The sequence below is a fragment of the Phocoena sinus genome, chromosome 4, assembly GCF_008692025.1.
Source record: "Phocoena sinus isolate mPhoSin1 chromosome 4, mPhoSin1.pri, whole genome shotgun sequence".
Taxonomy (NCBI): domain Eukaryota; kingdom Metazoa; phylum Chordata; class Mammalia; order Artiodactyla; family Phocoenidae; genus Phocoena; species Phocoena sinus.
In genome coordinates, this window is record NC_045766.1 from 50,423,146 (window position 1) to 50,434,445 (window position 11,300).

Genomic DNA, 11,300 nt, shown 5'->3' on the forward strand with positions numbered 1-11,300 from the left:
CGCGATGAAGAGAGGCCCCCACTTGCCACAACTGGAGAAAGCCCTCGCACAGAAACGAAGACCCAACACAGCCAAAAATAAATAAATAAATTTATAAAAAAAAAAAAAAAAAAAAAGTCATGGTTTGGACAATAAATTATGTGGCTACCTAGGTATATGTAACTCGGGGACTATATCTTTGTGTTTAATAGCAGTAATAATAAACGTGTATTTAAATAGTTACAAACTGTAAGGAAGAGAGCTTCCCAACAGGTAGGCTGCTAAGGGGTTACAGATGGGCTATAAGAGATTGATGGTTAGGTGTTTTACAGAGGTAAAAACTTAAAACCATTTTTTATAACTATTCAAAATTTATCAGAGTTGGCATTCTCTTTGAGAGCCATTTGTATAATTTTCTTTCTGAATCTTGTGAATTCTGTCATTCAAGCCCTTATAGATTCCCCTGGTATTTCCTCCACTTTTTCCTGGCATACAAAAGTCATCAAGTCTCTGACATGAAAAAAGACTGGGAAACAACAGTGTAGATTAATTTAATGGTAGGAGCTCAAAAAATAGTCAAGATACAGTGTAGTTGTGATAAAGTTATCATGAGCGTTCCCAAGTGCATGGCCACAGCCATGAGGGGCCTGTCAGAGAGCAAGCACCAGGGACAAAAATGGGCAAATCCATCATGGAGGACTTTGTTTTCAGGTCACCCAGGCCCAGCAGTGAGAACGTGAAATTAAGAGTCTAGGAATTTTTATTCTAGCTCTGTTTTGCCACTATAACTAATCATGTGACCTTGGGGATATCATCGACCCTTCCTGAACCTGTTTCCTCACTTGACAAATGGAAATAACTAATGCCAGCCAGTTATTCATTGTAAAAATAAAATGAGATAATGTAAGGGAAACCCTTTGTAAAACCTGGAGTGCTACATACATATAAGGTATAACAAAAAATTACGGGTTTTTTTTTTGTTGTTTTTTTGTTTTTGCGGTACGCGGGCCTCTCCCTGCTGTGGCCTCTCCCGTTGCGAAGCACAGGCTCCGGACGCGCAGGCTCAGCGGCCATGGCTCACGGGCCCAGCCGCTCCGCGGCATGTGGGATCTTCCCGGACCGGGGCACGAACCCGCGTCCCCTGCATCGGCAGGCTGACTCCCAACCACTGCGCCACCAGGGAGGCCCAATTATGTTCTTTAGGGTCTCATTTCTATTAGGGTTAGCCTCCTCCTCCTCTTACTGGTGAGCCTCTAGGGTTTCCTTGGTAGGATCACCAATCCTCCTCTCACCCCACACACATTCATTCCCACCACTCCCACCACCACCCCTTCACTGACCTCTGCCAAATCCATGTCTCGAGCCCAGCTGTCTCTCTCTCTCTCACTCCCAAGCTCTGGTCTTGTATATTCAAACTATTTATGAACAGCTATCCTTAAACCAGTCCCATGGACACTTCAAAGCAAGGTGCCAAACTCTACCTTCACCCTCAGATATGCTCCTTTTCCTAATCAGGGTCATCATCACCATTCACCCAGTTACTCCAGAGTCTGTCCCAAGAGTCATCTTTGACTCCTTTCTCTCCTTCACTCCATATTAGCCTCCCACGCCCCCTCCATTAGCAACTCTGGTCAGCCTCACTCCAAACCAGTCCCATTTTATTAGTTCATGCCCTCCCCTCTTACCTGGATAATTGCTTCCAAGTGGTCTTTTGCCCTTGTTTGGTTTCTTAAACTCTAGTCTCTATACTGCCACTGAGAAAGACTGTTCTCAAACACAGATCTGAGCATGTGATTTCCCTACTAAAAATCTTTTTCAGTGGTTCCTTTCTTGGCCCACAGAGCCCTTCATTACCTGGCCTGTGCTTCCTTCCTACCTTATCTCTCTGACTTCGGAGTTTTATGCTCCAGCCACTCTGAACCACTTTTAGAGACTTAGCTTGTACCATCCTCTCCCACTGGAACAATCGCTTTGGCTGGAATGCCTTTTTCACCCTCCTTTCTCTCCCTCTTCTCTTCCCCACCTCTTCCACTCAGCTAGCTCTTACGGAAAGTCAACCTAGCACAATGGTTGAACTCTTGAACTCACAGTAAGACAGGCTTGAGTTATATCGTGACTCCACCTCTTACAAGCTTTGTTATCATGAGCAAGTTACTTTTCTTTACAGTTCAGTTTCCTCCCTTGTAAGATAAGGAAAATAAGAACGTCCATCTCATAGAATTATAGCATGGATTAAATGAATTGCATGTAAAGCACATAGCACAGTATCTGGCACAGAGTAAATGCTGAGTTATATCCTTAATAGATGTTATTTTTACCATAAATGCTCAACCTTGATAATTCACAGTAGAAATCAATGTGAAAGGGAGACATCTGTTCCTAATGCCCAGGTTAACATTAGATGTCCTTTTTAAGGCTCCTATAGCAACCCCCAAATGCCTCCATCATAACTCTTCCTCTATCAGTCAAGTGCACAATCTGTAATTGTCAGTAGGTTTGTCTCCCGTCACTGGACTGTAAACTTCTCCAGATGAGGTGTGTGTCTTATTCTGTTTCACCAACTCCTAGCATTAGGGTTCAGTTAATATTCATTGAATTAATGATGACTTCTGAATTTTAATTTTGTTAAGGATAGAATATTAAAGTAGGATTTAAATTTCATTTTGGAAACACTGAAAGATAGATTGTTAAAATTTCATAATAAGACAGATTAGGTAGGGAATATAGCTAGGTTTGCCACTTGGAAATTTAATTATATGTCTTAATTCTTTATAAATATAAATGAAGAAGAAAATAAGTGATAGTTCCCATATAGTTTTACTTGGCAGTAAAAGTAAAAATATGCTCACTAATTTAAAAGAAGTAATTGTACATTAATAGAATGTTTAAGAACAATTATTACACTTTCACACCTCAGAGAAATGTTTTCATATCAAGCTCAAGCCACATGTTAGAAATAGGATGTCCCATTAAAATAAAGTAATAATGATGGCATTTCTGTGCTCAGGGCCATATCTGTAGAGTTCTGGGAAAAATAAAAATGAGAATTATAAATTAGGTATTGTCTTACACACTTGTAGCTGATTCAATCTGACCTTGATATTTGATTGGATTCACCGGCAGGTACTGTCTACCGAGACCAACTCACACTGAGCACCTGTCAGAACTAATGCTGATTAAATACTGTGCCCTTAAGCTATTCTTAAAGCCATTCTGCTGCCAGGTGTTTAAAGAAAATCCCATTAAATCAGCTAAAAATTGTGCTTAGTGAAATCTCTAATTTAAAGTTAAATTTACGTGACAGTAGTAAACATTCCAGTTCATGAGTGGTTATGAAAAAGGTTACCAAGTTGGAATTCTGCATGGCATCCAGCTGAGCTGTCATTTAAACCATACCCACACAGTCCAAAGGCACATGCACAGAGAATTCAGGTGAGGTCACATTAGATTTCAACAAGTTTGGAGATATTTTACGGGATGAAAAACCTTGCTCAACTAGTCCAAAAGCACTGCCATTTATAAGAAATAAATAAAGTCAGCAGAAATACCAGGTTCAATAATCTCTCTTTTATATTATGTCATCAAAAAGATACGTAGGGTAAGAACTAGAAAGCTAGGAAATGATCGAGGTAAGACAAGCCACACTCTGGCTCTGAATTCTTTTGAGATACCATTATTACCTTTAGTCACCATCTTTATCACCCCTCTGAACTGTACATAACCACTCCCTCCTATGAGCTTCTGAAAAACTTGTCAGCTCTTGCTTTTTTTACATTTTATTTTATTTATTTATTTTGGTTGTGTTGAGTCTTAGTTGCGGTTCACGGGATCTTCACTGCAACACGCAGGATCTTTCGTTGCAGCACGCAGACTTCTCTCTAGTTGTGGTGCAAGGGCTCCAGAGCACATGGGCTCTGCAGTTTGTGGCACACAGGGTCTCTAGTTGAGGGGTGGGCTCAGTAGTTGCAGCACACGAGCTTAGTTGCCCCACAGCATGTGGGATCTTAGATCCCCAACCAGGGATCAAACCTGAGTCCCCCGCATTGGAAGGTGGGCTCTTAACCACTGGACTACTAGGGAAGTCCCTTGCCTTTTTAATAGCTGTATATTAACATGGCTTCTCATCGTACTAGACTGCAATTTCTTGTAGGTCAGACTCAAACAGTAAGCTTTCAATCTGTGTTACATCCAAGAGACTGAGCGTGAAGCCTGCTATCGTGATAGCTGTCAAAGAATCCAGAATGTGTTTTTAAAAGAAATGTATATATAGGGTTGGCCAAAAGGTTCTTTTGTTCAGTTTTTCCATAAGATGGCTCTAGTAGCGCTAAGTTGTCTTTAACTTCACTCGAAACAATTTTGTTAGATTGTATTGTGACAGCTGTCATATCAGCATGCATTTTTAAAAAACTTATCAAAATTGGTGAATTTTCATTTTAATATTGAAGATGGAAGAAGAAAAGCTACACTTTCAGCATATTATGCTTTATTATTTCAAGAAAGGTAAATATGCAACTGAAACACAAAAAAAGATCTGTGCAGTGTATGGAGAAGGTGCTGTGACTGATCAAACATGTCAAAAGTGGTTTTCAAAGTTTCGTGGTGGAGATTTCTCACTGGATGATGCTCCACGGTTAGGTAGACCAGTTGAAGTCAATAATAATCAAGTCGAGACATTAATTGAAAACAATCAATGTTATACCACATGGGAGACAGCCAACATACTCAAAATATCCAAATCAAGCACTGAAAATTATTAGCACCAGCTTGGTTTTGTTAATTGCTTTGATGTTTGGGTTCCACATAAGTTAAGTGAAAAAGAACCTTCTTGACCATATTTCTGCGTGCAATTCTCTGCTTAAACCTAACGAAAACGTTTCATTTTTAAAACAAATTGTGATGGGCGATGAAAAGTGGATACTGTACAATAATGTGGGATGGAAGAGATCGTGGGGCAAGCGAAATGAACCACCACCAACCACATCAAAGGCCGGTCTTCATCCAAAGAAGGTGATGTTGTGAATACGGTGGGATTGGAAGGGAGTCCTCTATTATGAGCTCCTTCCAGAAAACCAAACAATTAATTCCAACAAGTACTGCTCCCAATTAGACCAACTGAAAGCAGCACTGGACGAAAAGCGTCCAGAATTAGTCAACAGAAAACACATAATCTTCCATCAGGATAAAGCAAGACTGTATGTTTCTTTGATGACCAGGCAAAAACTGTTACAGCTTGGCTGGGAAGTTCGGATTCATCCCCCATATTCACCAGACATTATACCTTCGGATTTCCATTTCTTTTGGTCTTTACACAATTCTTTTTTTTAAATAAATTTATCTTTTATTTATTTATTTTTGGCTGCATTGGGTCTTCATTGCTGCGTGCAGGCTTTCTCTAGTTGCGGCAAGCAGGGGCTATTCTTCGTTGTGGTGTGTGGGCTTCTCATTGCGGTGGCTTCTCTTGTTGCGAAGCATGGGCTCTAGGTGCTCGGGCTTCAGTAGTTGTGGCATGCAGGCTCAGTAGCTGTGGCTCATGGGCTAAGTTGCTCTGCAGCATGTGGGATCTTCCCGGACCAGGGCTCGAACCTGTGTCCCCTGCATTGGCAGGCAGATTTTAACCACTGCCCCACCAGGGAAGCCCCAAAATTCTCTTAATGGAAAATTCCCTGGAAGACTGTAAAAGGCACCTGGAACAGTTTTGTTCAAAAAAGATTAAAAGTTTTGGGAAGATGGAATTATGAAGTTGCCTGAAAAATGACAGAAGGTAGTAGAACAAAACAGTGAATACATTGTTCAATAAAGTTCTTGGTGAAAATAAAAAATGTGTCTTTTATTTTTACTTAAAAACCAAAGGAACTTTTCCCCAATATTTTTGGGAATTCCCTGGCAGTCCAGTGGTTAGGACTCGGTGCTTTCACTGCCTTGGCCGGGGTTCAGTTCCTGGTCAGGGAACTAAGATCCCACAAGCCATGCAGCACAGCCAAAAAAAAAAAGAAAGAAAGAAATCTATTTTCTTCATAGAACAATTACTAAAATATTAATCACATTGATATGCATTGCACATCAATTCTGCTTTAGAAGTAGAAAACCTCCTACAAAACAGTTTTAAATTAATTTCTTATTCCATGTTCATTGTAGAAAAACTAGACTATACAGATGGGAAAACTGAAGATATAATCTTATGGCCCAGAGAAAAAACACTATATTTTAAATTATATCCTTTAGCTCTTTCTATACATCTATATATAGATATATAAAACTGTCTGTTTTGATAAATAGGTATTTTAAATGGGATTACAGCATATATGCTGTTTTGTAGCATTTTCCCACTTAACACCCAGTACAAATCATTTGTAGACCATTAAACTTTATTTTTACAACTTAAATTTTTTTACTGCATAGTTTCCAAAATATGGGTTTACCATATTTACTTAATCTCTTATTGTTCTTAAATTCTTTTAAATAACTGCAGAAAAAAGAAGAGAAAGGTTGCTGAATGCTCCCTCATATTTCTCATAAATGGCAGTGCTTTTGGACTAGTTTAAAAAGATTTCTGTACCACCTGTGAAATGTTTCTATCTTTATAGCTACAGCTTTGACTATATGCATAATTACTTAAAATAAATTCATCCAGAGGGATTTCTGGGTCAAAGAATAAATGCTTCTACAATTTCTGATGGATATTGTCAAACTGCCCTCAAAAAAGTTGTTAAAATTTACATTTTCTCCAGCAGTGTATACTTCTCAATGTCTCTACCTGTACTGGGATTACCATTTTTAAAAAAATCTTTGCTTGCACGGCATTTTGAAATGTCTTCAGAACCTCCCCCAAACTCCCTCCTTTTGCTCTTCTAGTCTCCTGCTGCCCGATCTTCATCTAAACTCTCTCCACTGTCCTTTCCAGATCTATTTTTGTTTGTGCTTTTCCACTGCTCAAGTCTTACAATGGCTTTGCTATAACACTGAAAGTTGCCTAGCTAGTATTTTAACCCCTTAGCCTCTTAGAGCCAAAGTATCAACCAACAAATCTGATAAACTAATCCATGCTAATGTTAAGGGGCTCATTTCCAGCCACATGCGTGAAATATAACTCGAGCAGTTTAACAAAAATATATTATCTACATCAGCAATGCATTTATTTAACTTACAGGGCAGTGGTTCTCAATTTTGCTGCACATTGAAATCACCTTGGGAACTGTTAAAAATACTGCTGCCTGGGACTCATCTCCCAAAGATTCTGAATCAATTTGGTATACTGTGTGACTTGGGCTTTAGGATTTTTGAAGCCTCCCTAGGTGACTCGAATGTAGCATCTGTGTTTGAGATGACTTAAGAAAGATCCTAAGTAGTTTCTTCTTACATAATACTGCAGGATGCCAAGGAAGAAGAAGTACAAGGAACATAATCTCAATAATCTGACTCATCTGCAGAAGATAAAGGAGATTAGAAGGGGCAGCTAGGGGTGAATCATTTGCCAATGACAACAGGATAAGAGTAGCATTCACTTCCTTGGCCGCGTGGCATCTTAGTTCCCAGGGACCGAACCCGCACCCCCTGCAGTGGAAGGGCAGAGTCTTAACCACTGGACCACCAGGGAAGTCCTGAGCAGTCACATTTCTTGATGCTAGGCAGGTGCCTGCTGTATTAGGAAGTAGGCCAAGCCTTATCTTTGAAGTATTGGTAGCCTTTGTAGTTAAGCTAATCAACTCAAATTAAAATGATTTGGGTAACAAATGTTATGCCATGCAATTTAGTGACAGCATTCCAGGTTTCATTCCAGGAGGTAAACTACTTCCAGATTGCATTTGCTTTATTGTTTCAACAAAGTTGGGCAGTACCACAGATTTTCCCCACAACCCATAGTGGCCCTTTGGGACAACTCTTAGAAGAATAACTACAACCCGTTCTAGCCATTTAAATACATTATAGCACTCTCACAAAGTAGCTATTAGCCCTATTTTACAAGGAACGCTGAGGGTCAGAGAAGGTTAGTAAATGGGCGTGCCTCAGAGCCAGCAAGTGGCCTGGCTGAGGTGGGATTCAGGGAAGCAGGACTCTTAACTTTAACAGTCATATTCTATTTACTACCAAGTGTCAAGCCATGTTTCCTTTTCCCCAGGACAATTTGAAGTGACATTGGTAAATTGCCTTCCTGGGTAGAATATGCTTCCTTGTGGTCTGAATGATCTTTCTGATACTTTACAATTCAGAAGACAAGTGATGAGAGCCACTTCTGTGCTAACCCACCTCCGGCCAGTGTCAAGTAAGGACACTCTGTTACCTTATCTATCTCTGTGACCTGGCATTACAAACATTATCATTCCCAAACACCAGCTGAGAGCATACTCTGCAGAGGACTGTAAGATCCAAAGGCCTTAATGGGTTGGCTGCTTACTCTGCAGAGGACTGTAAGATCCAAAGGCCTTAATGGGTTGGCTGCTTCGTTGGGGGAGAAAAGCTTTTTTCCAAACCTGGCTTTTCCCAAATTACTTATGATAGGGAAGATTTCCTTGGTGACCAGAAAAGGAAGAATAATTTCTGTGGCCATCATAGTAGTTTGACTCTTTTTTTTTTCCTGTTTTTCTTATTATTATTAGTCATTATTCTTTTTATTGTAGAGGGTCATTTAAGCCACCCAGGTAAATACCATTGTACCTGAGAATCTTTAAAGGGTTTTACTCCCCAGCTACATAATTTCTGGAGGAAGAGAGTGATTGTAGGGCTTCCTGTACAAAAATTGCCTTTCTTGGAGCCAATGCTAGAGAAGGGAATGGTAATTCTTTCACCACGTCAACACTGTAGTAAGCAGGAGGGAAGGAAGAGGCTCTATAGCCTCAATGGATCATACCTAAGAGACAAGAGTGGACTTAGGGGTGGAGAACGATGCTGGATTCAAGAAAAGCAAAGTCCTAGGAATGTGCTACAATACCCAGTTAAGGGACTTTTTTTTTTTTGCGGTACGCGGGCCTCTCACTGTTGTGGCCTCTCCGGACGCGCAGCCTCAGTGGCCATGGCTCACGGGCCCAGCTGCTCCGCGGCATAGTGGGATCTTCCCGGACCGGGGCACGAACCCGCGTCCCCTGCATCGTCAGGCGGACTCTCAACCACTGCGCCACCAGGGAAGCCCAAGGGACTTTTTGATAGGACAAAGCTTCAGAGACTATGTAATCCTACACACAATTAGAACGGACAGGGAAAAGGAACATAGACCCTCTAGGAAAATCATGGTTTTTTTTTTTTCTCTAGTTGTCATTCTTGAAAGGAGTTTACCAAAATAACCCGAGATTAAAGCTCAAGGTTGGGGGAAGGGAGGAGACTCGGTTTTGGAGGAGGGTTAGGAGTTTAGATAGAGCAGGATGCTTAGAAATACTGTTCAGTCATAGGGCTCAGTCTTGACTACAGATTGTAGCTTAGATTTTAGATTGTCTGCCACTGAAAATAATGCCTCTTACATAGAATAAACCAGAAAGTTACATTTTCCTGTCTACGGGGTTAAAGAAATACACACCCGTGACACAGTAGAGAGAACTGTCACCCTGCCAGGGTAAGCCAGGGTATCCTGGCTCAGGCAAAGGTTATCTCCGCGACAGTTAAAGACAAACTAAATTCTGCAGGGCAGGCCGGAAAGAAATGCATCACGCAAACACCGGCTGCCACTGCCTCTCCAGCCAGCCAGGTCTCCTGGCCTCTTTTCTTGGGCTGAGCTGATGGATACCACGCATGAAAAGCGAGATCTGTGCTGTTCCCCAAGTACTTGGAGGAGCCCAGCCTGCTGCCCCCGGGAATGGGGGGCTCCACTGTCGGGGACATTGGGAGGTCACCCGCGCCCGAGTCTGCTTTTAAGGTGGCTTCACTCCCAGGAACCAGAACCCGTTTTCCGAGAGCCTTCCTAAAACATTTAACTCACTCTCTGCCGCCCTCTATAGGAGAACAAAAATGGAGGAGGGGTGGTTTATAAAAGGCTGGAAGATCCGTTTCTGGCGCTGCAAACCAAGAAAGAGGGGCACATTTAGGAAAGACGAAGGATTAAACAGTCGTCAAATTCTATTCAAGAACTTCACCTTCTCCATTACCAACACAGACTAAGAGACACACATAGACCTAACCCTCAGCTAGCAAAGAGGCGAATGCGACACCCTGAAAATGTCAGCCTGAACCACCTTAAAAAGCGATCGCATCATTGCGTTAGAAAAATTTGTATTCTCGTGGGACAAGGTCCGGAAATTCTGTTTCCCTCTTTAAACATTGCTTAAGAGAAGGGAGAGAGAATCGGCGCTGGGCTACGTCTCACCACTTGCTGTGCGCTCCGGAAAGTGGCGTCCAGCAGCATCAGCTTCCAGGGGTCGGACACGGAGCTTGGAAGGGGGATGTAGATGTAATAGGCGGCCAGCGCCACCAGGGCGGTAAGCAGAACACACGACGACCTCATGCTCCCCCGGATCGGCTGGCCTGCCGGGTTGACGAGGAGGAAAAGGCTATGCCACCAAAGACCTCAAGCAAGTTTCTGCAAGGGCCAGCAGCTCATTCACCGGTTTCTTACATGTCCAGGAGCCAATCAGAGGCGGCGTCGGGAGGAAGTCGGAGCGCTGACGTGCCCCCTACACTGTGTCCTTGCAAAGTGTTGCAGACGCTTCAGGTCTGAGAAAGCTTTGGGGCTGTGCTGGGCGCAGAACAGCGCACTCCGGAGGACACAGGTGTGTATTGCACCCTTGTGACCAAGGGCTCCCTCCTGAAGGTTCCCAAACGGAAACACGCCCGGAATAGTTTCGGTGTGATGAGTTTCTGTCTGTCCAAACTACGTGGGCCAGTCTGACTCAAAATGGAGTCCATGTGAGAAAGATAATAAAATGATAATCATAAAAATCCACTGTCTTCAGCCAGATTTGCAATGGAATGTAAATTCTAGCTGTTATGTGGTGAGAGAAAGTAACAAATTCTTATAGCTCAAGCAATGCTAAGCCAGTAATACATCTAGCACCCAAATCTTGGTTTCCAGATCTCATTCTCCAATAAAAGGAACCATGACTCTTTGCCATGGCACCGTGGAGAAAAGCCTGATTATAGGTCTGGGACAGGTAAAGTACAGGATGAACCTGTTGCTCTGTAAGATAAGGAAGTGCTAAAAAATGATGGGAACTGGTCAAAAGGACACAGGCGGCAGCTTGAAGGGTCTCCCATGGCTAAAGCTGGGATAATTTTAGCATCAAAATAAATAATAATGGATTACAAACCATTGAATAAAATAAATATCTAGGAGTCTATACTAATATAAATAAATAGGGAAACATCACGTGAAAAAAATTCTTTCAAGTGGGTTGCTGCTA

General features: G+C 41.9%; 1 protein-coding gene across 1 annotated transcript in view; it reads right to left on the minus strand.

Moving 5' to 3' along the window:
- Positions 1 to 11,066, minus strand: part of NCEH1 (neutral cholesterol ester hydrolase 1) — a 64,602-nt gene extending 53,536 nt beyond the window's left edge. The window contains 1 exon segment of the mRNA XM_032631294.1: positions 10,268 to 11,066. Within this exon segment, the coding sequence (XP_032487185.1) occupies positions 10,268 to 10,405 (138 nt within the window). The 5' untranslated portion in view covers positions 10,406 to 11,066.
- Between the last annotated feature and the right edge of the window lie 234 nt (positions 11,067 to 11,300).